The following is a 24,992-nucleotide window of genomic DNA, read 5'->3' on the forward strand; positions in this document are numbered from 1 at the left end:
TTTAAACTGAGAAATGGCAGACTAATAATTTAGGTTCTAAAGGAGGTTTTTAAAGAAGTGAGTTAAAGAAGTTTTTAAAACAAGTTGTGAGGGAGAGGGACATGATAAATGGGATACACGGAGGAAATGGTACGGGTAAGTGTATATATATATGCATCACCATATTGAATATGTACACAGAACTCTCTGATAAAGGCAATTGATTAAAAATATACATGTTAAGTAAAAAAAGAAATGATCTTTCATTGAGCTAAAATAATTATTTGATTTTTTGTTATTTTTAATTATTTAAATGATAATTTTTAATCAGGTAACTAAGTTCTTTTTTTTTCCTTTTTATTTTTATTGTTTTTTTTTTTTAAACTAAGAAGACTACTGAGTTCTTATGAGAAGAATGGCTCTTAAGAAATTGAAGGTGATACCAAAGGAAGGTTACTTATTACTTTTGGACTTTGATGATGAGGACGATGACATAAAAGTTTCAGAGGAGGCTCTTTCGGAAGGTATCGCATTTCCAGTATTAATTGTGTCCTGCAGTTCATTAGACTTTACCTAGTCACCTGAAATGGAAGAAGTCTTTGTTAAGAGTTTACATATACTTCATTTCTAATTTTACCTATATCTCTCTATTCCTATATACAAGGTTTTGCAGCACATAAACCTACTCTTGGAACTATATCAGCATATGTTGAGAGAGAAGAACTTTCTTGATTTCACCTCAAGAAAAGACATGAACATTGTTCGTATAATATGTTTGCCAAACATGAATTTATTTCATAAAACTTGCAAATAAATTATTTCCTTTCTTTTTCTATTATAACTTTTCCTTATTTACATTTCAAATATTATCCCCGTTTCTAGTTTCCACTCCAAAAAATCTCCTGTCCTCTCCCCTCTCCCCCATCTCCCCAACACATCATCTACCAATTCCTAACCCAGGTATTCCCCCATACTGGGGCATAGGATCTTTACAGGAACAAGTGTCTCTCCTCCCATTGATGCCTGACTAGTCCATCCTCTGCTACATAAGAAGCTGGAATCATATATCCCATTATTTGTTTTCATTGATTGGTGGTTTAATCCCATGGAATTGTGGGGTACTTGTTAGTTCATGTTGTTTTTTCTTCTAGGGGCCTGCAAACTCCTTAAGCTCCTTAGGTATTTTCTCCAGCTCCATAATTGGGGACCCTGTGCTAAGTCCAAAGGATGTCTGTGAACATCCACTTTTTTATTTGTCAGGCATTAGCAGATCCTCTCAGGAGACAACTATATCATTCTCCTGCACCCAATCCCTTGTTGGCATCTTCAGTAGATTTGGTGGTTGTATATGGGATGGATCCCCAAGTGAGGCAGTCTCTGTATTCTTTTATTCTCAGCTCCAATCTTTGTCTCTGTAACTCCCTCCATGATTATTTGGTTCCCCATTCTAAGAAGGAACGGCATATCCACACTTTGGTCTTCCTTCTTCAGTTTCATGGGTTTTGCACATTTTACCTTGGTTATTCTGAGCTTCAGGGATAATATCCACTCATCAATGTGTGAATATCATGTGTGTTTTTTGTGATTGGGTTAACTCTCTTAGGAAGATATCATCCAGATCCATCCATTTGTATAAAAATTTCATGAATTCATTGTTTTTAATAGCTGTGTAGTAATTCATTAAGTAAATGTGCCATATTTTCTATATACATTCCTCTAAAGAGAGTCATCTGGGTTCATTTCAGCTTCTTGTTATTATACAAAAGGCTGCTATGGACAAAGTGAAGCATGTTTCCTTATTACAAGTTTGAACTTCTGGGTATAACCTTATCAGTTTTATGAGGTCCCATTTGTCCATTTTTAATCTTATAGCACAAGACATTGGTAGTATTTTTTTTTCAAGAATATCCCCCCTTTGCCCATGTATTCCAGGCTATTCCCCACTTTCTCCTCTATAAGTTTCAGTGTCTCTGGTTTTATGTGCAGTCCCTTGATCGACTTAGACTTGAGCATTGCACAGGGGATGAGAATAAATCAATTTACATTCTCCTACATGCTAACTGCCAATTGAACTAACACCATTTGTTGAAAATGTTGTCTCCTTTCCACTAGATGGTTTTAGCTCCTTTGTCAAAGATCAAGTGACTAAAGGTTTATTTCTCTGACTTCAGTTCTATTTCATTTATCTACCTGTCTACCACTATACCTGTACCATGTAGTGTTTATCACAATTGCTTTGTAGTGCACTTTGAGGTCAGGCATGGTGATTCCACAAGAGGTTCTTTTATTGTTGGGAATAGTTTTTCCTATACCAGGTTTTTGTTTTTTGTTGTTGATGTTGTTGTTGGTTTTTTGTTGTTGTTGTTGTTGTTGTTGCTTGTTTGTTTTTTTCAAATTCCAGGAGAATTTGTAAATTGCCCTTTCTAACTCAGTAAAGAATTGAGTTGGAATTTTGATGGGGATTATATTGAATCTATAAACTACTTTTGGCAGAACAGCCATTTTTACTATATTAATCCTTCCAATCCATGAGCATGGGAGTTCTTTCCATGTTCTGAGATCTTGTTTCATTTCTTTCTTCAGAGACATGAAGTTTTTATCATATATATCTTTCACTTTCTAAGTTAGAGTCACACCAAGCTATTTTATATTATTTGTGAGTATTGTGAAGGGTGAGTTTTCCCAAATTTCTTTCTCATCCTCTTTTTCCTTTGAGTAGAGAAAGGCCACTGATATGTTTGAGTTAATTTTATATTCACCTACTGCACTGAAGTCATATATATGGTTACGATTTCTCTGGTGCATTTTTGGGTCACTGATACATGCTATCATATATTCTGGAAATAGTGATATTTTGACTTCTTCCTTTCCAATTTGTATTCATTTGTTTTCCTTTTGTTGTCTAATTGCTCTGGTTAGGACTTCAACTACTATATTCAATAGGTATGAAGAAAGTGGGCAGCCTTGTCTAGTCCCTGATTTTAATGAGATTGTTTCATTTAGTTTAATGTTTCCTACTCGGTTGCTGTCTATTGTATTTTTTTTTTTATGTTTAGATATGGGCCTTGAATTCCTGACCTTTCCTGGACTTTTATTATGAATGGGTGTTGTGTTTTGTCAAATGCTTTCTCAGCATCTAATGAGGTGATCATGTTGTTTTCGTCTTTGAGTTTGTTTCTATAGTGGATTAAGTTGACAAATTTCCATATATTAAACCATCCCTGCATTACAGGGATGAAGTCTACTTGACCATGATGGATGATCGTTTTGATGTATTCTTTTATTTGGTTTGCAGTGATTTTATTGAGTATTTTTGCTTCGAAATTCATAAGGGAAAATGGTCTGAAGTTTCCTTTCTTCATTGGGTTTTTGTATGGTTTGAATATAATTGTAATCTGGCTTCATAGAACAAATTCAATAGTGTTCCTTCTCTTTTGATTTTGCATATTAGTTTGAAGAGTTTTGGTATTAGGTCTCCATGTGTAAGACCCCGAAGATGGACCTCCTCTCAAGTCCAGTAAAGTCCCGGGATGAGCTGGCCAGCACCCCAATGACTTGAGAGAAATCGACACCTGATGCAAACTGCAAGAGGTTTTATTATCAGCTAGCTAAGGACAAACTCCTTCCACTGTGCAGGGCAGGGGCGTATGACTCTGAGATGTGACAGAAGAAGGTTTTTATTAGCTAGCTGAGGAATTGGGATGAGTTGGGAGGAGAGTTTGGAGGAGTTGGGAAGAGATGGGAGGAGTGTTCTTCTCTGCCCAGATGTCCTTGTCAAAACTCCAATTTTGAATCTCTAGCTGTAAGGCTCAGAAACCAAAAGGATTTTTGGTGGCTGTAGAGAACATAGAGTCTCTTTCTGGCTGTATTTTTATAAATCAGGGAAAACAATCTTGGAGAATGTCCAGGTGCTTTACCTTCCAGGGAGAAACGCTCTAAGTTGTGGTCTCACATTTCCCACTCCTTCTAGTACATAGTTCTGATCTTATAAGTTAGAAAATTAAACCTCTGGCCAAGCTGACAAACAAAGCCAACATGAGGTCACAGCTTTAGGATATGTAAGATTGAGAACCTCAGAAGCCCATTGAATGAGACAAAAGAGCCTCTTGCAATTGGGAGGAGGGAGGGAGGGAGGTTCCTGTGCAGTGCCCACTGTGTGTGAGCAGTGCCAGGCCAGTGGGCCATGGCAGGCTGGATGCCAGAACTGGGCACATGCTGGAGGTGTGGCAGCAGGGCTTGTGAGAATCATCAGGGAAAGTCCTTTTGATCTGAGTTCAAGTTTGCCAGAATGGTGGCACCAGACCAGGACAGGTAATCCTGTTTGAAATTTATGTGGCACCAAGATGGTTTCTGGTTCGTATGTTTTTTGTTTTTTTTGTTTTTGTTTAAGTTTTTTATTGTGTTTCAACATTTCCAAGGCATGTTTTCTGACCAGTTGTAGGTCCTTCAAGTGAGCTATTGGGAGTTCTGAAAAAGAAACATGAGGGTCAAACATTCCACCTGCTTCTGTTAAAGGGGGGGGGGGGCAGTTGAGGAGTTCGAATGGTGTAAGTTTAAATTTCCCTGTGGTGTTCCATACTCAGAACAAGGTGAAGGGAAAAAGAGCTGCATAATCTTTTCTGCAGGTCTCTAAAACCAATTTAGTCAAGGTTTCTTTTAATGCTCTATTCATGTGTGTTTTTGAGCTTTACTAAAGTTTCTTTTATGAGTGTGGATGACATTGCATTTGGCGTATAAATGTTCAGAATTGGGAATTCATTTTGGCAAATTTTAACATTGATGAATATGAAGTGTCCCTCCTCTTTTTTTTTTTTTTTTGATAACTTTGGGTTGAAAGTCGAATTTATTTGATATTAGAATGGCTACTCCAACTTGTTTCTTTGTAACATTTCCTTGGATAATTGTTTTCCAGCCTTTTACTCTAAGGTAATATCTGTATTTGTCCCTGAGATTTGTTTCTAGTATGCTTGGTCTTGCTTACACATCCTGTCTGTTATTCTATGTCTTTTTATTGGTGAATTGTGTCCGCTGATATTATGAGATATTAAGGAAAAGTAGTTGTTGCTTCCTGTTATTTTTGTTGTTAGAGTTGGAATGTGATTCATGTAGCTTTCTTCTTTTAGGTTTGCTTCAAGATCAATTTCTTGGTTTTTCTAGAGTGTAATTTCCCTCCTTATATTGGAGTTTTCCCATTATTACCCACTTGATGGGCTGGATTTGTTCGAGCATATTGTGTAGATATCGTTTTTTTTTTCACAGAATACCTTGTTTTCTCAATCTATTGTAAAATTTTTTGATGCGTCTAGTAGCCTTGTCTGGCATTTCTTTTCCCTTAGGGTCTGTATGACATCTGACCTGGATATTATGGCTTTCATAATCTCTGGGGATAAGTTAGGTATAGTTTTGATAGGATTTCCTTTATAAGTCACTTGACCATTTTCCCTTAGTGCTTTTAATATTCTTCTTTTTCTTTTCTTTTTTTTTTTTATTATGCATTTGGAGTTTTGATTTCTATATGATGGAAGAAATTTCTCTTGTGGTCCAAACTATTTGGAGTTTTGTAGGCTACTTGTATATTCATAGGCAACTCTTTCTTTAGGTTAGGGAAGTTTTCTTCTATAATTTTGTTGAATATATTCACTGTCCCTAAATTTGAAAAACTTACTTGTCATTGATACCTATTATCCTTAAGTTTTGTCATCTCCTTGTGTCCTGGATTTTCTCGGTGTAAATATTTCCTTTCTAAAATCTCTTCCAAAAATTTACATGGAGAGTTTTTCCAGATAAATTCAAATCGATAGTACTTTATTAACTATTACTTATATAGAATCCTTTCAAATGTTTCTGTTTTCTATTGTTAATACAGTAAAGAGCCCAGCATTTGATAAAAATGAGAATATATCGCCTCAAGCAGAAGCAGATGAAGATATGGGGTAACATTTTCAATATTTTTTGCCAGCTCAATAGATTACTTCATAAGTAGTGTTTGTATTACCTTCACTGGAGAAGTAGATTCAGGAAGATAGCAATACAAATCAGACACTGCTATATGTTGAGTTCAAGCCCAGCTTGAGGTCCTTCAGACCTTGTGATTACAAACACATAGCAACTAGTATAATATGACCACCTGCCTGAGATCTTCCAAGATATACACACAAAGAAAAGGAGAAAAATCATGAAAATAAGAGGGGGACCATCTGGCAAGAAGAAGGGTCTCAGCAAGAGTGGGAGAGTAATGAATAAACTACTGTGGGTGTAAATGTATGAATTGGTAAAAGTAAAGGATACAAGATCACTTTGATACTCCACCATGTAATATATACATACATACATACATACATATATATATATATATATATATGTATGTATACATACATACATACATACATATATATATACACATACATATACATATGTATATATATATATGTATATATATATATATGACATTTGTTCTTAACCAAACATTATATATTTATTATAAATAATTAAAAGAAAGTTCTTTTTAAAGTTTTGTGTGGGTAAGAAAAATGCCTACCAGTCCACTATATTTCTTACATTAATTTTTTTATTTTCCTTTCTTCACAGAGATGAAGTAGACAGTATGTTGGATAAATCTGAAGGTATGTGTTTTTGGAGGTATTTGCCTGTTTTTTAAAGAGGTCAGAAGAGGGCATCAGATTTCTAGACTGTATAGCAAAAGGGGATAATTTTGGGTTCACAGTAATTGTAGTTTCCTTTAAAACACATATGAGATAACTTCTCAGCAAACATTCAGAATGCAAGATTAGCTGAAGATGTAGCTCAGTGGTAAATCACCATTTAAAAGTGATGAGTTTCATCTTCAGTGGCAAAAATAAACAAACAAAAACAAACAAAGAAACAAAACAAAACAATAACAATAAAAACCCCAAACAAACCAACAAATGCACCAAATTAACAAAAATCCTACCAAACAAGCAAAACACAGTTATAAGTCTTGCAAATGAAATGTTAGGTTGTCCAGTTTGCCAAATTAACTGCAAATTGTAAAATGAGCAAGAAACCCAGTTTGCTCTTGTAAGGAAACAAGCAAAACCAGCAATAAGCATTTTAGGAGCCTAAACTTAGGCATGATTAGAGAATAAAAAAAAAATATACAGTGGCTACCACAAGAGAACAAACCTCTCAGAGGGGCTAGAGAGATGGCTGTTTTGGTAATGTGCTTTATTTGAAAGTATATAAATTAAGGAGGGGGTCTTAAATCGGCTTTAAAAATGCAGGCTGCAACCCAGTGAAAAGTAGTTGGAGACAGCTTGCTGGCTAGCCAGGCTAGTGGCATTGGTGAGCTGCAGATTCAGAGAGAACCTGTCTCATGTTTTAAATTTGGGCAGTCAGAGGTGGTTCATGCCATAATCCCAGCAGTTGGTAACCAGGGTGAGGTCCAGGACTACAACCCTGCCTTGAAAAAAAAAAAAAAAAAAAAAAAGGAAGTTGGAATGTGATTGAGAATGCAGCAAATGTCTATTTGTCGCCCTCTTATGCATACTTATACTGGAATGTATATGCATCAGTTTTTTACAATACTCTTTATCTGATTTATACAATCCATTAAAATGATGGTTTTTGTCTTTTTGTTTTTTCTCTATGAGCAAATTGTCAATATTAAGAAAGTGTTATAATTTTGTAATCTCCACTGTATAGTACAAATAAACATCTTTCAAGAAAAATGATCAGCACACCTTAAAAGACACAAAGGACAGGGATGGAAAGATGGCTTAGAAATTAAGAGCACTTGTTGTTCTTGGACAGAACCAAGTTTTAGTTCCTAGGACCCACACAATGGCTCAAAACCATTTTTAATTCTATATCCATGGGTTTTGGAATTCTCTTCTAGTTTCTATGTGCACCACACATGCATGTTTATAAACACAAACATGCAAAAACAAATTACTTAAATAAATAAAACAATTGAAAATTACAAACAACAACACCTTCATCTGAAACAAAGTAGGAGAGTCTTGTTTGGGGTCCGTTTTATTTTAGCTTTCAAGTTAGTATTGTAAACTTGGAAAATGGAAAGCCTCTGGGTAGTAGTGGCAGCTAAAATACTACCTCCTTTTTGCTCTTCAATGACAGACGACTGATTGAGCCTTTCTCACCCTTAGTACACATGTGCAAACACTGCCAATCAGCAAGGGCCTTGGCTGAGATTGTTTTCCCGCTATCCAAACCCTGTTACCCAGTATGCTTTGTGGTAGTCATCAAGCCGAGTTCTTGTGGAAGCAAGGTTCTTGAGGAAGCATGGTAGGGAGAAGTCTCAGTAGAGGTAGTCAATTGTCTGTTGAAAGATGATTAATACTGTTTGAGCTGGGGGCCTGTGTGGGGAAGAAGGTGGAGGGGTGGAGGTGTTACTTTAGGAGTAAGGAGAGGAGGTGACCCTCACTGGACTCAGGAAGGTACTGCTTCCAGGCTCACAATCAACTTTTCCCACTTAGTTCTCTGCTGAGAAAAACAGAGAACTTCGCTAAGGGCAGGGGTTTGAACAGAATTATCTTCTAACAGAAAGTAGGAAGGCCAGGGAATTGGAGACCCTGGAAGTCTTCTTGGGGCTTGGGGAGGTGAGGAGTGAGTAAATTGGAAGTCAGTTAGTGGAGCCAACAGACTAAAACCTTCTTTTAGCTGCTGCTGCCTGCCAGGAATTCATTAAAAACGAACTGAAAACCAGTCTTCATTTACCTCTACCTGTTGTTAAAATGGCAGATTCCCAAAATTTCTATGTATAGGCTCCAATTGCCTCAAAATACAGAGGCTCCTCTCAGCCTCAGAAGTGCTGGGACTTCAGACATAATTCAGGCCAGGTTGTTGTTATTTATTTGTTGTTTTGGTTTAGGACAGTAAGCTCTAACTCTATATCTCAGGATTGTCTGAAATCTCACCTGCAGCTTTGACTGGCCTTGAAACTGAAGTCCCCAGCCTTACAAATGTACCTGGGCCTGAGGAAATATGTGTTCTTTATTTTTTATATTTAAATTTTTGTTTGTTTGTTTGTTTGTTTGTTTGTTTTTTATTCCTTTTTTCCTTGTTGAAGATTGAAACCAGAGCTTCTTGCTGTAGCAGTAAAATATTTGTCCAGCCAGAAAAACTTTATATTTTAGATCTGCTTTAGATTTGTATTATGATGAAAAAAATTGAGGAGCTTGGTTATGATAAAAGCAACCATGATTTCATTTGGAGATTGAGATGCAAACACATTTACTCTAATTTATCAAAACCCTAGCAACAATGGGACCAAAATTTAGATCATCCTGTGATTGCATATAAACCCACTTGAAGTCACAGTTAAAGCCATCATATTAGGTGTGTGTGTGTGTGTGTGTGTGTGTTTATTTACATTTCAAATATTAGTCATTTCCTGGTTTCACCCCAGAAATTCCCTTTACCATTCCACCCTCCCTCTGCTTCTATGAGCATGTTTTCCCACCCACCAACACCCATGTCCCTGCTCTGGTATTTGCCTACACTGGGACACCAAACTTCACATGATCAAGGACCTCTCCTCTCACTGATGTTTGACAAGGACATCCTCTGCTATGTATTTAGCTGGAGCCATGGTCCCCCTCTTTGTTTGCTGGCTTCGTCCCTGAGTGCTCTGGGGGGAGGGGGGCGGTCTGCTTGGTTCATATTATTGTTCTTCCTGTAAGATTACAAACCCCTTCAGCTCCTTCAGTCCTTCCTCTAACTCCTCCACTGTGGACCCCATAATCAGTCTGATTGTTGGCTGTGAGCATGAGCCTCTGTTTTTGCCAACCTCTGGCAGAGCCCCTAAGGACACAGCCTTATTAGGCTCCTTTCAGCAATCATTTGTTGGTATCCACAATAGTGACAGGGTCTGGTGTTTATATACGGGATGGATCCACAGGTGGGGCAGATTCTGAATGGTCGTTCCTTCAGTCTCTGCCCTGCACTTTGTCTCCATATTTCCTCCCAGTAGTATTTTGTTCCCCATTCTGAGAAGGACGGAAACATGCACACTTTTTTCTTCCTTCTTAAGGTTTATGTGGTCTGTGAATTACATTTTGGGTATTCTGAACTTTTAGGATAATATCCACTTATCAGTGAGTGCATACCATATTTTTTCCTTTGGGATTGTGTTACCTCATACAGGATGATATACTTTAGACATATCCGTTTTCGTGTGAACTTCCTGAAGTCATTTTTTCTTTATGGTCACTATACATTTTTATCACTATTTCTCTATAATACAGCTTGAGGTCAGGGATGATTCCCCCTGAAGTTCTTTTATTGTTGTGAATAGTTTTACAATATCCTGGATTTTCGTTATTCCAAATGATTTTGCATATTGCTCTTTCTATCTTTATAAAGAATTAAGTTTGAATATGGATGGAGAGGGCATGGAATCAGAGCTTACTTATGGCAAGATAGACATTTTTACTAAATTATTTGGGACACCAATCTATGGCCATGGGAGATCTTTCCATCTTCTGAGAATTTCAATTCTATCTTCAGAGACATGAAGTTCTTGTCCTACAGAACTTTGACTTGCTTTTTTCGTGTCACACCAAGGTATTAAAATATGAGACTATTGTGAAGAGTGTTGCTTCCATAACTTCCTTTTCAGCCTGTTTATCCTTTGAGTAGAGGAAGGCTACTGATCTATTTGAGTTAATTGTATATCCAATCACTTTGCTAAAGTTGTTTCTCAGGCTTAAGGGTTCTTTAGAGGATTTTTTTGGGGTCACTAAATATACTATCTTATTACCTATTAATAGTGATATTTTCATTTGTTCTTTTCCAATTTTTAACTTTTTGACCTCTTTTTGTTGTCTATTTAATCTGGCTAGAACTTCTAGTACTATAGTGAATAGGTAGGGAGAGAGTGGGAAGCCTTGTCATATATTAGTGGGATTGCATCGAGTTTCTCTCCATTTATTTTGATGTTGGATCCTGGTTTGCTACTATGTTTAGTTATGGGCCTTGCTTTCTGAATCTATCCAAGACTTCATCATGAAGGTGTGTTGATTTTTTTTAAATGATTCCTCAGCGTCTAATGAGATAATACTGTGTTTTTTTCCTTGAGATTCTTTACATATTGGATTACATTGATGGATTCCCATATATTGAACCATTCCTGTATCCCTGGGATGAAGCAGCTTGATCATGAAGGATGATCATTTTGATGTGTTCTTGGATTGTGTTTTACAGGATGTTATTGAGTATTTTTGCATCAATATTTATAAGTTAAATTGGTCTGAAGTATCCTGTCTTCATTGGGTTTTTGTATGGTTTGGGTATAAGAGTAAATGTGGCTTCATAGAACAAATTAAGTAGTGTTCATTTTCTTTTGTTTTTGCATAATAGATTGAAGATTGTTGGTATTGGTGTTTCATTGAAAGCCTGATAGAAATCTGTACTAAACCCATCAGATACGGGGCTTTATTTTTTTTTTTTTGAGGGGGGAGCTCTTAATGACTGCTTCTATTTCTTTGGGGATTATGGGAGAGTTTACAGGTTTTATCTCAACCTGATTGAAATTTAGTACCTGACATCTGTCTAGATAATTGTCCAATTCATCCAGATTTTCCACTTTTGCTAAGTTACAGGCTTATATAGTAGGATCTGATGATTTTTTTGGATTTACTAAGTATCTGTTGTTATGTCTCCCTTTTCATTACTGGTTTTGTTAATGTTGATATTTTCCCTGTGCCCTGTAATTAGTCTGGCTTATGTTTTATCTATCTTGTTGACTTTCTCAAAGGTCCAGCTCCTAGTTTGTTTGATTTTATGTTATAGTTCCTTTGTTTCCACTTGTTTGATTTCAGCCCTGAGTGTGATTAGTTCCTGCCTTCAACTCCTCTTGGGTGAATTTCCTTCCTGTTATTCAAGGGGTTTTAGGTGTGCTGTCAACCTACTACTGTATCTTCTCTCCAGTTTCTATTTAGAGGCATTCAGAGCTATGAGATTCCCTTTAACACTGCTTTAGTTGTGTTCCACAACTTTCAGAATGTAGTAACTTCATTTTTTTTAAACTCTAAAAAGTCTTACATTTATTTTTTTTTTTATTTCTTCCCTACCTGATTTATCACTGACTGGATTTTTGTTCACCTTCTACGTGTACATGGGTTTTCAATTATTTATATTATTATTTCAGATCAGCCTTAGTCCTTGGTGATTAGATAGGATGTATGAGATTATTTGGATATTTTTATATCTGTTGAGGCATGTTTTGTGACTGATTATATTGTTAATTTTGGAGAAGGCGTCATGAGGTGCTGAGCAGAATGGACAATTTTTGTTCTAGAATAAAATGTTCTATAGATATCAACTAATGTATTTGTTTCATAACTTCTGTTAGTTTAACTGTGTCTTTTTTAATTTTTCTTTCCAGGATCTTTCCATTGATGAGGAGGGTTGTTGAAGTCTTCTGCTATTATTGTGTGTGGTGCAATGTGCATTTTGAGCTGTACTAAAGTTTCTTATATGAATATGGATGCCATTGCATTTGGACTATAAATGTTTAGAATTGAAAATTCATCTTGGTAAATTTTAACTTTGATGAATATGAAGTGTCACTCCTTGTCTTTTTTGATAACATTGGGTTGAAAGTCAAATTTATTTGATATTAGAATGGCTACTCCAAATTTGTTTCTTTGGAACATTTGCTTAGAAAATTGTTTTCCAGCCTTTTACTGTGAGGAAATGTCTGTCTTTGTCCCTGAGGTTTGTTTCTGGTATGCTGGGTCTTGCTTACACATCCAGTCTGTTTGTCTATTTCTTTCTAATTGGTGAATAGAATATGGTGATATTAAGAGATACTAAGACAAAGTCTTTGTTTCTTCCTGTTATTTTTGTTGGAATTTTGTTCATGTAGCTATCTTCTTTTAGGTTTACTTCAAGATTAATATCTTGCTTTTGCTAGCATGTGATTTCCCTCCTTATATTGGAGTTTTCCCTTTATTATCCCTTGAAGGGTTTGGTTTGTTCAAAGATATTGTGTAAATATTGTTTTTTCACGGAATACCTTGTTTTCTCAATCTATGGTAAAATAGTTTTACTGCATATTATAGCTTTGGCTCTTATTTCTGCTCTCTTAGTGTCTGTATGATATCTACCGTGGATCTTATGGCTTTCATAGTCTCTGGGGAGAAGTTAGGTGTAATTCTGATAGGAATTCCTGTATATGTTACTTGACCATTTTACCTTACTGCTTTTAATATTCTTTCTTTGTTTTGTTCATTTGGTGCTTTGATTAATATATGATGGCAGGGATTTTTGTTTTTGTTGTTGTTTTTCTGGTCCAAACTATTTGGAGTTCTGCATGCTTCTTGTATGTTCATGGACATCTCTTTCATTAGGTTAGGAAAGGTTTCTTTTATAGTTTTGTTGAAGATATTCACTGGCCCTATAATTTGGAAATCTTACTTCTCATCTATACCTGTTATCCTTATGTTTTTTCTTCTCCTTGTGTCCTAGATTTCCTGGATGTACTTAATTTTACTTAATTTTTAAAATCTGTTTCAAAAACTCAAAATGGGCAGTTTTTCCAAAGAAATTCAAATTGATAGTACTTTATTAACTATTACTAATATTGCATACTTTCAAATGTTTACATTTTCTATTGTCAATACAGTAAATAATCCAGCAATTGGTAAAGATGAAAATATATCGCCTCAAGTAAAAGGAGATGAAGACATGGGGTAATATTTTCAATTCTTTTTCTTTTTTTCTCTTTTTTTTTCTTTCTTTTTTTTTTTTTTTTTTGCCAGTTCAATAGAGTACTTCAAAAGTAGTGTTTGTGTTACCTTCACTGGAAAACTAGATTCAGGAAGATCAGCATTTCAATGTCAGATGCTGATATATGTTAAGTTCAAGCCCAGCTTGGGATCCTTTAGACTTTGTGATCACAAACACATAGGAACTCATACAATAGGACCACCTGCATGTGATCTTTGACACACTCAAAGAAAAGGAGAAACATCATAAAAATAAGTAGGGGACTATCTGGGGGAAAAAAGGGTCTTGGCAATTGTGGGAGAGTTATGAATAAACTCCTTGTGGGGTGTAAACGTATGAATTGTTAAAAGTAAATAATCCAAGTTCAAGTTGGTAGTCCACCATATATTTTACATGCATATGACATTTGTTCCAAACCAAACATTATATATTTATTATAAAAAATTAAAGAAGGTTCTGTGTAAAGTTTTGTGTGTGGTAAAAAAAATGGCCTACCAGTCTACTATATTTCTTGCTTTAATTTTTTATTGTTCTGTCTTCACAGACATGAAGTAGGCAGTATGTTGGATAAATCTGGAGGTATGTGTTTTAGAAATATTTCCCTGTTTCTTGAAGAGGCCAAACGAGGGAAACAGATCTCTATAGAACCTATAGCATAGGGGGATAATTGTAGGCTTCACAGAAATTATAGTTTTCTTTAAAAAATACACACAGATAACTTCTCATCCAACATTCAAAACTAAAGATTAACTAAAGATGTAGCTCAGTGGTAAAGCACCATTAAAAGTTATAAATTTCATCTTCAGTGGTGAAAACAAAAACAAAAACAAAAAACCAGCAAAAAAAAAACAAACCCAGCAAATTAAAAAAAAAAAAAAAAAAAAAAAAAGCACCAAAGAAACAAAACACAGCAATAAGACTAGTAAATGAAATGTCAGTTCGTCCAGTGTGCCAAATTAGCTGCAAATTGTAAAGTGAGCAAGAAAACCAATTTGCTGTTGTAAGGAAACAAGCAAAACCACCACTAAGCATTTTAGGAGCCTAAACTTAGGCATGATTAGAGAAATAGAAAAAGAAACCCAACAAACAAAAAACAAACAAACAAAAAATTGCAGTGTCTATAGCAACAGAACAAACCTTGAAGAGTGGCTAGAGAGATGGCTGTTTTAGTAAAATGTTTTTCTTGAAAATAAAAGTGGGGGCCTAGAATCCACTTCTAAAATGCAGGCTGCCAACCAGTGCTGAGTAGGTGGAGACAGCTTGCTGGCTAGCCGAGGTAGTGGCATTGGTTAGGTGCATATTCAGAGAGAACCTATCTCAAGTTTTAAGTTGGGTCAGTCAGTGGTGGCACATGCCTTAATCCCAGACGTTGGGAGGCAGAGGCAGGGAGATTTTTGATTTTGATGCCACCCTGGTATACAGGGTGAGTTCCTGGTTAACCAGAGCTATACAGATAAACCCTGACTTGAAAAAAAAACTGAAAATGAAAAAGAAATTTGGAATATAATTGAGAATAAAACAGATGTCTATATCTGGCCTCCTTATGCACCCATATACTGAAATGTATACACTCCATTTTTATCCTGAAACTATTTATGATTTACACAATCCATTAAAATTATGGTTTTTTTGTTGCTGTTTTGTTTGTTTGTTTGTTTGTTTTTCTGTTTCTGGAAATAGACAACATTAACAAAGTCATTTTTTATACTCTCCATTATATAGTAAAATTAAACATCTATCGTGAGAAATGGTCCAGCACACCTTAAAACACACACAGGATAGGAATGGAAAGATGGCTTAGAAATTAAGAACACCTGTTGCTTTTGTACAGAACCAAGGTTTAGTTCCTAGAACCCACATAATTCTCAAAATCATTTTTAATTCTAGATCCAGGGATTTTGGCATCCTATTCTAGTTTCTAGGGGAACTAGTCATACATGTTATATAAATACAAACATGCAAAAACACTTTAGTTTAAAAAACAAAACAAAAAAAAAAGAAACAAAAAAAACAAAACAAACAAACAAACAAACAAAAAAAACAATTTAGAGTTACACAGAACAGTTCCTTCATCTGAAACAAAGTAGGAGAGTCGTCTTTGGAGTTCATTTTATTTTAACTTTCAAGTTAGTATTGCAAACTTAGAAAATGGAAAGCCTCTGGGTAGTAGTGGAAGTTAAAATACTACCCGCTTTTTGAAGCTTTAATCACAGATGACTGAAAGAGCCTCTCTTACCCTTAGTACTCATGTGCAAACACAGCCAATCAGCAATGGGCTTGGCTGAGATTATTTTCCTGCTGTTCAAACCCTGTTACCCAGTATGGTGGCTACAAAGAGTTCTTGAGGAAGCAAAATTCTTGAGGAATCATGGTAGGATGAAGTCTCAGTGGAGGTAGTCAATTGTCTGTTGGTTAATCCTGGTTCAGCTAGGGGTCTGGGTGGGGATGAAGGTGGAGTTTTGGAGGTGTTTCTTCAGGAGTAATGAGATTAGGTGACCCTCACTGGACTCAGGAAGTTGCTACTTCCAGGTTCACAATCGACCTTTCCCACTTAGGCCTCTGCTGAGAAAAACTGAGAACTTCACTGTAACTGCAAGAGTTTGAACAGACTAGCTCCTAGCAGAAATCAGGAAGGCCAAGGAAATGGAGACCCTGAAAGTATTCTTGGGGACTGGGGATGTGAGGTGTGAGTAAACTGGACTTCACTTAGTGGATGAAACAGACAAAACCCTCTTCTGTGCAACTGCTTCCCACCAGGAATTTATTAAAAAGAAACTGAAGACCAGTCTACATTTTAACGTGTTGTGAAAATGCCACATTGCCGAAATTTCTATATATAGGTTCCAAACTGCCTCAAATACTAGAGGCTTCTCTCAGCCTCAGAAGTGCTGGGAATTCAGACATAATTCAGACCAGGCTGTCTTTATTTATTTGTTGTTTTGGTTTAGGAAAGTAACCTCTAGCTCTATATCTCAGGATTGTCTGAAACCTCAATTGCAGCCTGGACTGGCCTTGTACCTGAAGTCCTCAGCCTCAGAAATGTAATGGGGCCCGAGGAATCATGCCTTCTTTATTTTTTATATCTAAATTTTGGGGGTTTTTATTTTTCATTCCTGAAGATTGAAACCAGAGCTTCTTGCTGTAGCAGTAAAATATTTGTCCAGCCAGGAAGAATTTTATATTTAAGATTTGTCTTAGATTTGTATTGTGATGAAAAAGTTTGAGGAGCTTGGTTGTGATAAGAGCAACTATGATTTTATTTGGAGATTGAGATGCAGACACATTTACTCTAATTTATCAAAAAACTAGCAGGAATGGGAAAAATTTAGATCATCCTGTGATTAGATGTAAACCCACCTGAAGACACAGTTAAAGCCATCTGTGTGTGTGTGTGTGTGTGTGTGTGTGTGTGTGTGTGTGTGTGTGTGTGTGAGTGAGTGTGTGTGTGAGTGTGTGTGTATTTATTTACATTTCAAATATCAGCCATTTCCTGGTTTAATCCCAGGAAATCCCTATTCCATTTGACACTTGCTTTGTTTCTATGAGCCTGTTCCCTCACCCACATACTCCACCTCCCTACCCTGGCATTTGCCTACACTGGGGCATGGAGCTTTCACAGGACCAAGGACCTCTCCTCCCACTGATGTCTGACAATACCATCCTCTGCTCTATATGCCACTAGAGTCATGGGTGCCCCTCTTTGTTTGGTGGCTTAGTCCCTGAGTGCTCTGGTCTGTCTGCTCGGTTCATATTGTTGTTCTTCCTGTAAGGTTGCAAACCCCTTCAGCTCCTTCAGTTCTTCCTCTAACTGCTCCCCTGGGGACCCCATGATCAGTCTGATTGTTGGCTGTGAGCATCAGCCTCTGTTCTTGCCAAGCCCTGGCAGAGCCTCTCAGGAGGCAGTCATATTATGCTCCTATCAGCAAGCACTTGTTGGTATCCACAATAGTGACTGTGTCTGGTTTCTGTATATGGGATGGATCCAAAGGTTGGACAGAATCTGGATGGTCATTCCTTAAGTCTCTGCCCTGATCTCCACATTTCCTATCAGGAATATTATGTTCCCCATTCTAAGAAGGACTGAAACACCTACACTTTTGTCTTCCTTCTTCTTCAGCTTCATGTGGTCTGTGAATTACATTTTGGGTATTCTGAGCTTTTAGGATAATATCCACTTATCAGTGAGTGCATACCATGTTTTTTTTTTCCTTTGAGATCACACAGGATGATATATTTTAGATCTCTCCATTTCATGAAGGCATTGTCTCTGTACCATTACCATACATTTTTTATCACTATTTCTGCATAATACAGCTTAAGGTCAGGGATGATTCCCCCTGAAGTTCTTTTATTGTTGAGAATAGTTTTGGGATATTCTGGAGTTTTGATATTCCGAATGGTTTTGCATATTGCTCTTTCTGTCTCTACGAAGAATTGAGTTTAAATTTTGATGGAGAGTGCATGGAATCTGTAGATTGCTTTTGGGAAGACAGCCATTTTTACTAACTTAATCTATGACCATGGGAGACCTTTCCATCTTCTGAGATTTTTCAGTTTCTTTCTTCAGAGACTTGAAGTTCTTGTCATAGAAATCTTTCACCTGCTTGGTTTGAGTCACATCAAGGAACTATAATTTGTGACTTTTGAAAGGTGTTGTTTCCATAATTGCCTTTCATCCTGTTTATCTTTTGAGTAGAAGAAAGGTACTGTTTTGTTTGAGTTAATTGTATATCTATCCACTTTGCTGAAGTTGTTTTTCAGGTTTATGGGTTCTCTGATGGAATTTTTGTGGTCACTTAAGTATACTATTTTATTATCTGCTAATAGTGATATTTTGATTTATTCCTTTCCAATTTTTATTCCTTTGACCAATTTTTGTTTTCTAGTTGCTCTGTCTAGAACTTGTAGTACTATAGTGAATTGGTAGGGAAAGAGTAAGAAGCCTTGTCTAGTCCTGTCTTGTCTTATTTTAGTGGGATTGCATCAAGTTTCTTTCCATTTAATTTGATGTTGGCTTCTGGTTTGCTTCTATATTTAGGTATGTGCTTAAAATTCTTAATCTATCCAAGACTATTATCATGAAGGTTTGTTGAATTTTTTTCAAATAATTTTTCTTCATCTAGTGAGAACTGTGTGTGAATTTGCTTCAATATATGTGTGCATGTTTGGATGTGTGTGTCTGTGTGTGTGTGACAGATACATATATATGTATCTGATGAATCCAATTGTTTCATAAATTCTCATTAGTTTCACAGTGTCTCTTTTTCATTTCTTTTTTTCCAGGACCTCTGCGTTGCTCAGAGTGGGGTGTTGAAGTTTCTCACTATTATTATATGGGGTACAATATGTACTTTGAGTTCTAGTAAAATTTCTTTATGAATTTGGTTGCCCTTGTATTTGGAGCATAGATATTCAGAATTGTGAGTTCATCTTTGATGAATTATCCTTTGATAAGCATGAAGTAACATTACTTACCTTAAAAAACAAAAAAAAGTACTTTGTGAACCTCCTCTTTTCACAGTAGGCCCTCTTGACTACTGAGGCTTTTTTGTAACAGCTTTGAAGGAATTTTAAAAGGAAAAAAAAATAGATGTAAACAATTTCACAGTTCCATGTACTCATAGCTAAGTGATATGTATACAAAATTCTGTACATGAAACATATTTTCATTGATCCAGCGCTAATTTTATATTAAGTCAGTTTCTTTTCTAGGAGTCTTCTGTGCTTCCTTCTTTATATGGCACAGTGCAAAACTGAATTCTTTAATGTAACCCTTATAACTTATTTTTAAATTTTATGTTATGGTTATTGTTTTTTTTTTCTTTCACGTGTGTATGTGCACAACTAGTGTGTCTTGTACCTGAGGAAGCCAGATGAAGGCCTTGAATCCCCTGAAACTGAAGTTATAGGTAGTGAGCCACCTTGTGGGTTTTGGTACTCCAATCTCAGAAAGCTGGAAGGGAACCAGTGCTCTTAACTGCTGAATCATCTCTCCAATCCCTTCATTGTTTTTTTTTTTCTTTTTATGAAATGAATTATGTAACTGTAAGTGGAAGACAACTTACTAAACAATGAGAGAATGATACTCAGATTCGAAAGTATCTGTTTTAAATTATATGTAACTGAATGCTAAGTGAGCTTTCTCAGAAGACAGTAACTTGTCTTTGAGATATGGTGTCATTATGTAGTTCAGGCTGGCCTGCATTTTCCTATTTAACCTATGCAGTCTTTACACTGGAAATCTCCTGCTTAAGCTTCCAATACTAGGATCATACACACAAAAAAAACATCTTTACATGGCTTACTAAACAATGCTCCTAATACCTATTTTTGGACTTATTTATGTGTATTAGTGTTTTGCTTACAGTTATATATGTGCACCACATGTGCACCTGTTGTTCAGATATCAGTTGATTATTTCAGATACCTGGAACTGGAGTCAGATAGTTGTGAGCCACCATATGAGTGCTAGACACCAAACCTATGTCCTTTGCAAAGAACAGGAAGTACTCTTAACTGCTGAGCCATATCTCTACCCCCATGAAACAATATTATATTTTTAAAAAATAATATTTTGCTTCTTTCAAGTTACCCATTTTACCAAATTATTTTTTTCAACTGAAGGATTTGCTCTATTTAGAGGAGGCAGAATAATCATTTAATAATCTGATTTTGTCTAGTACTATGGATGGTGAGAATATTAAACATGTACACCGAAATATAGCTTCATCCTAGTTACTGAAAGCTAACTGTGCATGCTAGAAAGGTACTAAACATTTTCTGAAGCATTACAATTTTCATGAACTGCAGCAGTTACTGATCAAAAGTTCCTACCATAATTTTCTTCAAGTGTTTTTTTAAAGGATATGTTCTGAAATATAATTACCAATTCACTTTAGAAATAATTTTATTTTGATTAAAAAAAACTTGGAGATCATTGTTTTAAACATAGATTTTAACATTTTTATCTATTTTTATTTATATAGGTATTTTGCCTATAAGTATGTCTGTGAGTCATATACATATGTACCTGGTGCATGCAGAATTTAGAACAGGGCATCACATCCCCTGGAACTGGAGTTGGAGATATTTGTGCACATTATGTAGGTGCTAGGAATCAAACGCAGGTTTGATTCTGACAGGGTCTCATTTGTAGCTCTGTCTGTCCTGGAACTCAGTATGTTGACCAGGTTAACCTGGAACACACAAATATCTCTCTGCCTTTTCCTCCAGAATACTAGGATTAACATGGGAACCAATATGACCGGTTGCCCTCTTATTTTAATTGAATATTTTAAACAATGGGTCTAACAGTTCCACAGTCAAGTTTGTTCTTTCAGTTGCATCATCTTTTTTAGATTTGGAAAAGAATTAGCCTTTATTAAAAGTGTTTCCTTATGAAGAATTAAGTATACTTTTGATCCTTTGTTTTGTGCATTTGTTCTTTTGAAAACTGTTCTTGAAGCTCAAAATTATTTTCCTTACAGAAATTAAAATTCAGATAAGATTAGATATTTCTTATCCAAAATACATGGACTGTTTTTTTCTATGTTGTGGAACATTTCTGTAGACTTTACAGGTTGAACATCCTTCATCTGAACATACCAAACCCTAAGTATTCTAAAGTATGAAGCATGTTTGTGATATCTATCATTTAATTTTAAGTTTCCATAGCATTATTGAATGAAATTTATCTATATCTATTTTTACTTGAATACATGGAATCATCTAATTTTTCTTCAAAATGACTCTTTATTTTTAATATAGATGACATTTATAAGACGCTTCACATAAAGAGAAAATGGATGGAAACTTATGTCAAAGAATCTTTCAAAGGCAGCAACCAGAAATTAGAAAGATTTTGCAAAACGAACGAACGAGAGAGGTAGAGTTGTTATATTTGTAGGGTCAAATGTGTATCATTTTAAAAATTATATGTGGCTGAAGTTTAAAAAAATTATATCATGTCTGATTCTTTAGTAAAAATGTGTGGCTTTGATTTTGTCTAAACAGTTAACCCTATAACATCATGCCTTCAAGCAAACTAAATCTAATTCATAGAAATCTATGAAAATTTTATTTTCTGCTTTAAGTCAATGTTAATGAGATTTAAATTTTAATTTACATTCATTGTGGAAATACAGAAGTCTTGCACATAGTCTTAGGAATGTAATTTATGGATTATTATGTTTAACAATATTCAAAAGGAACAACTACAATTACATATGCAGACAATTTGTATATTTTAGTTGACATGTTTTGCACTGTCTTTACTAAGGCAATGTATGAAAAATAAATTAGAACTTATATTTGGTAGAAAATAATGAAAAAAAAAACCACATTGAAATATAATTAAATTTTGTACATATATATATATATATATATATATGTGTGTGTGTGTGTGTGTGTGTGTGTGTGTGTGTGTTACGTGTGTGTTGTGTGTGTTTATATTTCTTTAATTTTGAAAAGCTAAAACGTAAATGAAAACCTCTCTGATAATATGTTAGCGGAAAAATCTATAATGATTTCCCATTAGATATTTTATACTGCTATTTTTCTTTTTATAGTATGAAATGTTCAATTGAATTTGTTCTGAGTGTTCATTTTCATATTGGTATGAAATGTGCCTGCTTTTGTTACTGTGCTTTACAGGAAGAACATCAACAACAAATTTTGTGAGCAGTATATAACTACATTTCAGAAGTCTGATATGGATGTACAGAAATTCAATGAAGAAAAAGAAAAATCAGTGGTTGGTACCATAAAAAAAACTTAATATTTAACCTAGTATTACTAAGTAGGAATGGAACAACTAGCCTTGAGTTGAGCATATGAAACTAAATTAAGTTCCATTATCTATCTATCCTTGCTTCTGTTCTAGTCTTACTGAGATATAAACTATTGATTGCATACTATATCAATGAAAACGACTAGGCATTTTATGGTATACCAGATCATAAATTTTCAAGAGGCAGACATTTGCAGAAAGATCAAGAGATGATTACCAGTGACTAAAAAAAAAAAAAAAACAAAAAACAAAAAAAAACAAAAAAAAACACAATATATCAGAGTTCAAAGAAGAGAGAAAGCTTATTTATTGGTTTCACCTGGACTCTGTTGTTTATATTAAAAAACCAACTCAATTTGGTAAATCAGTTCTTACAGTCCTAAATTTAGTAAAGATTTAGTAACAACAGAGGATGGAAACAAACAATCTCAACAGCCCTGGAAGAATTTTCCTGTGGAAGAATATCAGCAAACAATTTTAGATCACGTCTCCATTACTCTACCTGTAGAGTCATCACCTGGTTTCCAAGTAAGATCTGAGACAACGATAATCATATTAACCATTTTATTTTATTTACTGGTTAATAGTTTGGAAAGTATTCAATTTGAAAGGAACAGCAAATTCATTCTTGCCTCAGAAGGCATTGAGGAACCTGCCATTATGAGTCAGTTCTGGAAAGAGATAGGAACTAAAGATAAATAATAAATACTCCAATTGAAGACAGTTTTTAAACATTGGACTCTGGATGACATTTCAAGGGAAAGTGATCATCCCTGTAAATAAGGAGTCTAAAGACAGAACAGCAGGGTACTTCAAAATTTGTAATTCTGCATATGGCAGCTGGTGAGAGGGAGCCAGTAAAGGAAGAGAACCACTGGTAGAAAGAAAACTACCATGAGTGAAGGAAAGTTTTAAAGAAGAAAAGATCCCTAAATGTGTCATATGCTGCATGTGGGCCCAATAAGATTGATTTACAGGGCTGGAAGATGGTTTAATTGGTAATCTTTCTCCCGTGTAGGCATGGAGACCCCAGCTTATATTCCCTGCATTGGGATGAATGCCCACACCACCACCACCAACAACAAAATAAACAACAACAAACTAGCAACACTAAAAACAAACCAACACCACAACAACAAAAAAAAGTTGGTGTGGTTGTGAGCATTTTAAAACAACCAATCTCAGATTTAGTTCAGAGAAAAGAAGATCTCCAGATCTTTGTAGCCACCAGGTGTAGCATAAATGATGAGCTCTAGGTTTAGTGAGATTCTGTCTCTGAAACAGTACTGTGAAATCAAAGATGACACCCAATATTAACCCTTTGTCTCCAAATGTATGCAGGTGCACTTTTTTTAAAGATAAGCATTGCAAATTAGAGGTAATTTTACTTAATTATGATGATTTGAGTGCAAATGTGAGGTAAAAAATTGATCACAGTGAATAAAGGGCAAAACAGGATTGTAGTAGCCCAAGGTGAAAAGGTGTAAAGGGCTTGTCTTAATTTTTTTTAAATGCAAATTATCATGGTTGTGCGCAACCCTAAAGAATACAATGAGAACTTTATGTTACTACTTCTATATGTTGCTTGAGATTGGAATCTAGAGAAAACCAATCTAAGCTTCCAAGACTAGGATTTTACCGAGTTCATGTATACATGGTGCATGCCTATAAACATAAGAACTTGGGAGGCTAAGGCCAGTCTGTGCATTATGAAAAACTCTTTCACATTAAAAAAAATTCCTACCCCACAATTGGTAGCATAATGTTATTTCATATTATTGTAAATATATATATATATTTAGTCAAAATAGTTGTTAAAATTTTAAATCAGTTGGAAAACTATTCCTTTTAACTTTCATATAGAATTATTTTTGCTCACATAAATGTTTTAGTATTAGATATACATTTAGTGTTTTATTGTTAGACTACCATGCATGTTGCATGGCAGTAACAACAAAAATAAACAGAATTGTTATACTAATGTTTTCCTTTTACATTTGTAGAATAGTTGTCAAAAAGAACAACAAGCATTGAAACTGTCCAAATGTAGTCAGAACCAGACCCTGGAAGCAGTTAAAGAAATGCATGAGAAGTCCATGGAGGTATGTTGCACATGGTCCATAAAATGACCTTAGGAATCTAAATATGTTTTAATAATCATAAAGTTTTAACTACTTATTATTTTGAATTATTTCTTACTGAAATGACTGCTATTATCCATAAAATCCTAATGGCTTTGTATGAATTATTAAAGATATAAAATGATAAAATGGGAATTTGACCTCAGATGTACCTCATACTTTAATAACACTATAATTATCCTGCTTTATTAAACATAACCCTAACACTAACCCTAATTCTAATCCTGACCTTAACCTTTACCCTATACATCATCTGCACAGAATCTTTCATATTTGTATCCTTGGGAATTTATTTAATAAGAGGTACTTTTCTGTTTTAGGTTTTGATGAACTTGGGGACCAAGAACTAA

At 35.2% G+C, this 24,992-nt stretch overlaps 1 protein-coding gene across 1 annotated transcript; it reads left to right on the forward strand.

The window, feature by feature from the left end:
* Positions 1 to 385: 385 nt before the first annotated feature.
* Gm20850 (predicted gene, 20850) lies at positions 386 to 24,992 on the forward strand. The gene is made up of 9 exons (XM_030251612.1): positions 386 to 503; positions 5,846 to 5,912; positions 6,568 to 6,602; positions 13,610 to 13,676; positions 14,258 to 14,292; positions 21,481 to 21,598; positions 22,366 to 22,465; positions 24,505 to 24,603; positions 24,963 to 24,992. The coding sequence occupies exons 1-9, from the start codon at positions 386 to 388 to the stop codon at positions 24,990 to 24,992; spliced, it is 669 nt and encodes a 222-aa protein (XP_030107472.1).

This window comes from Mus musculus, chromosome Y, assembly GCF_000001635.26.
Source record: "Mus musculus strain C57BL/6J chromosome Y, GRCm38.p6 C57BL/6J".
Classification (NCBI taxonomy): domain Eukaryota; kingdom Metazoa; phylum Chordata; class Mammalia; order Rodentia; family Muridae; genus Mus; species Mus musculus.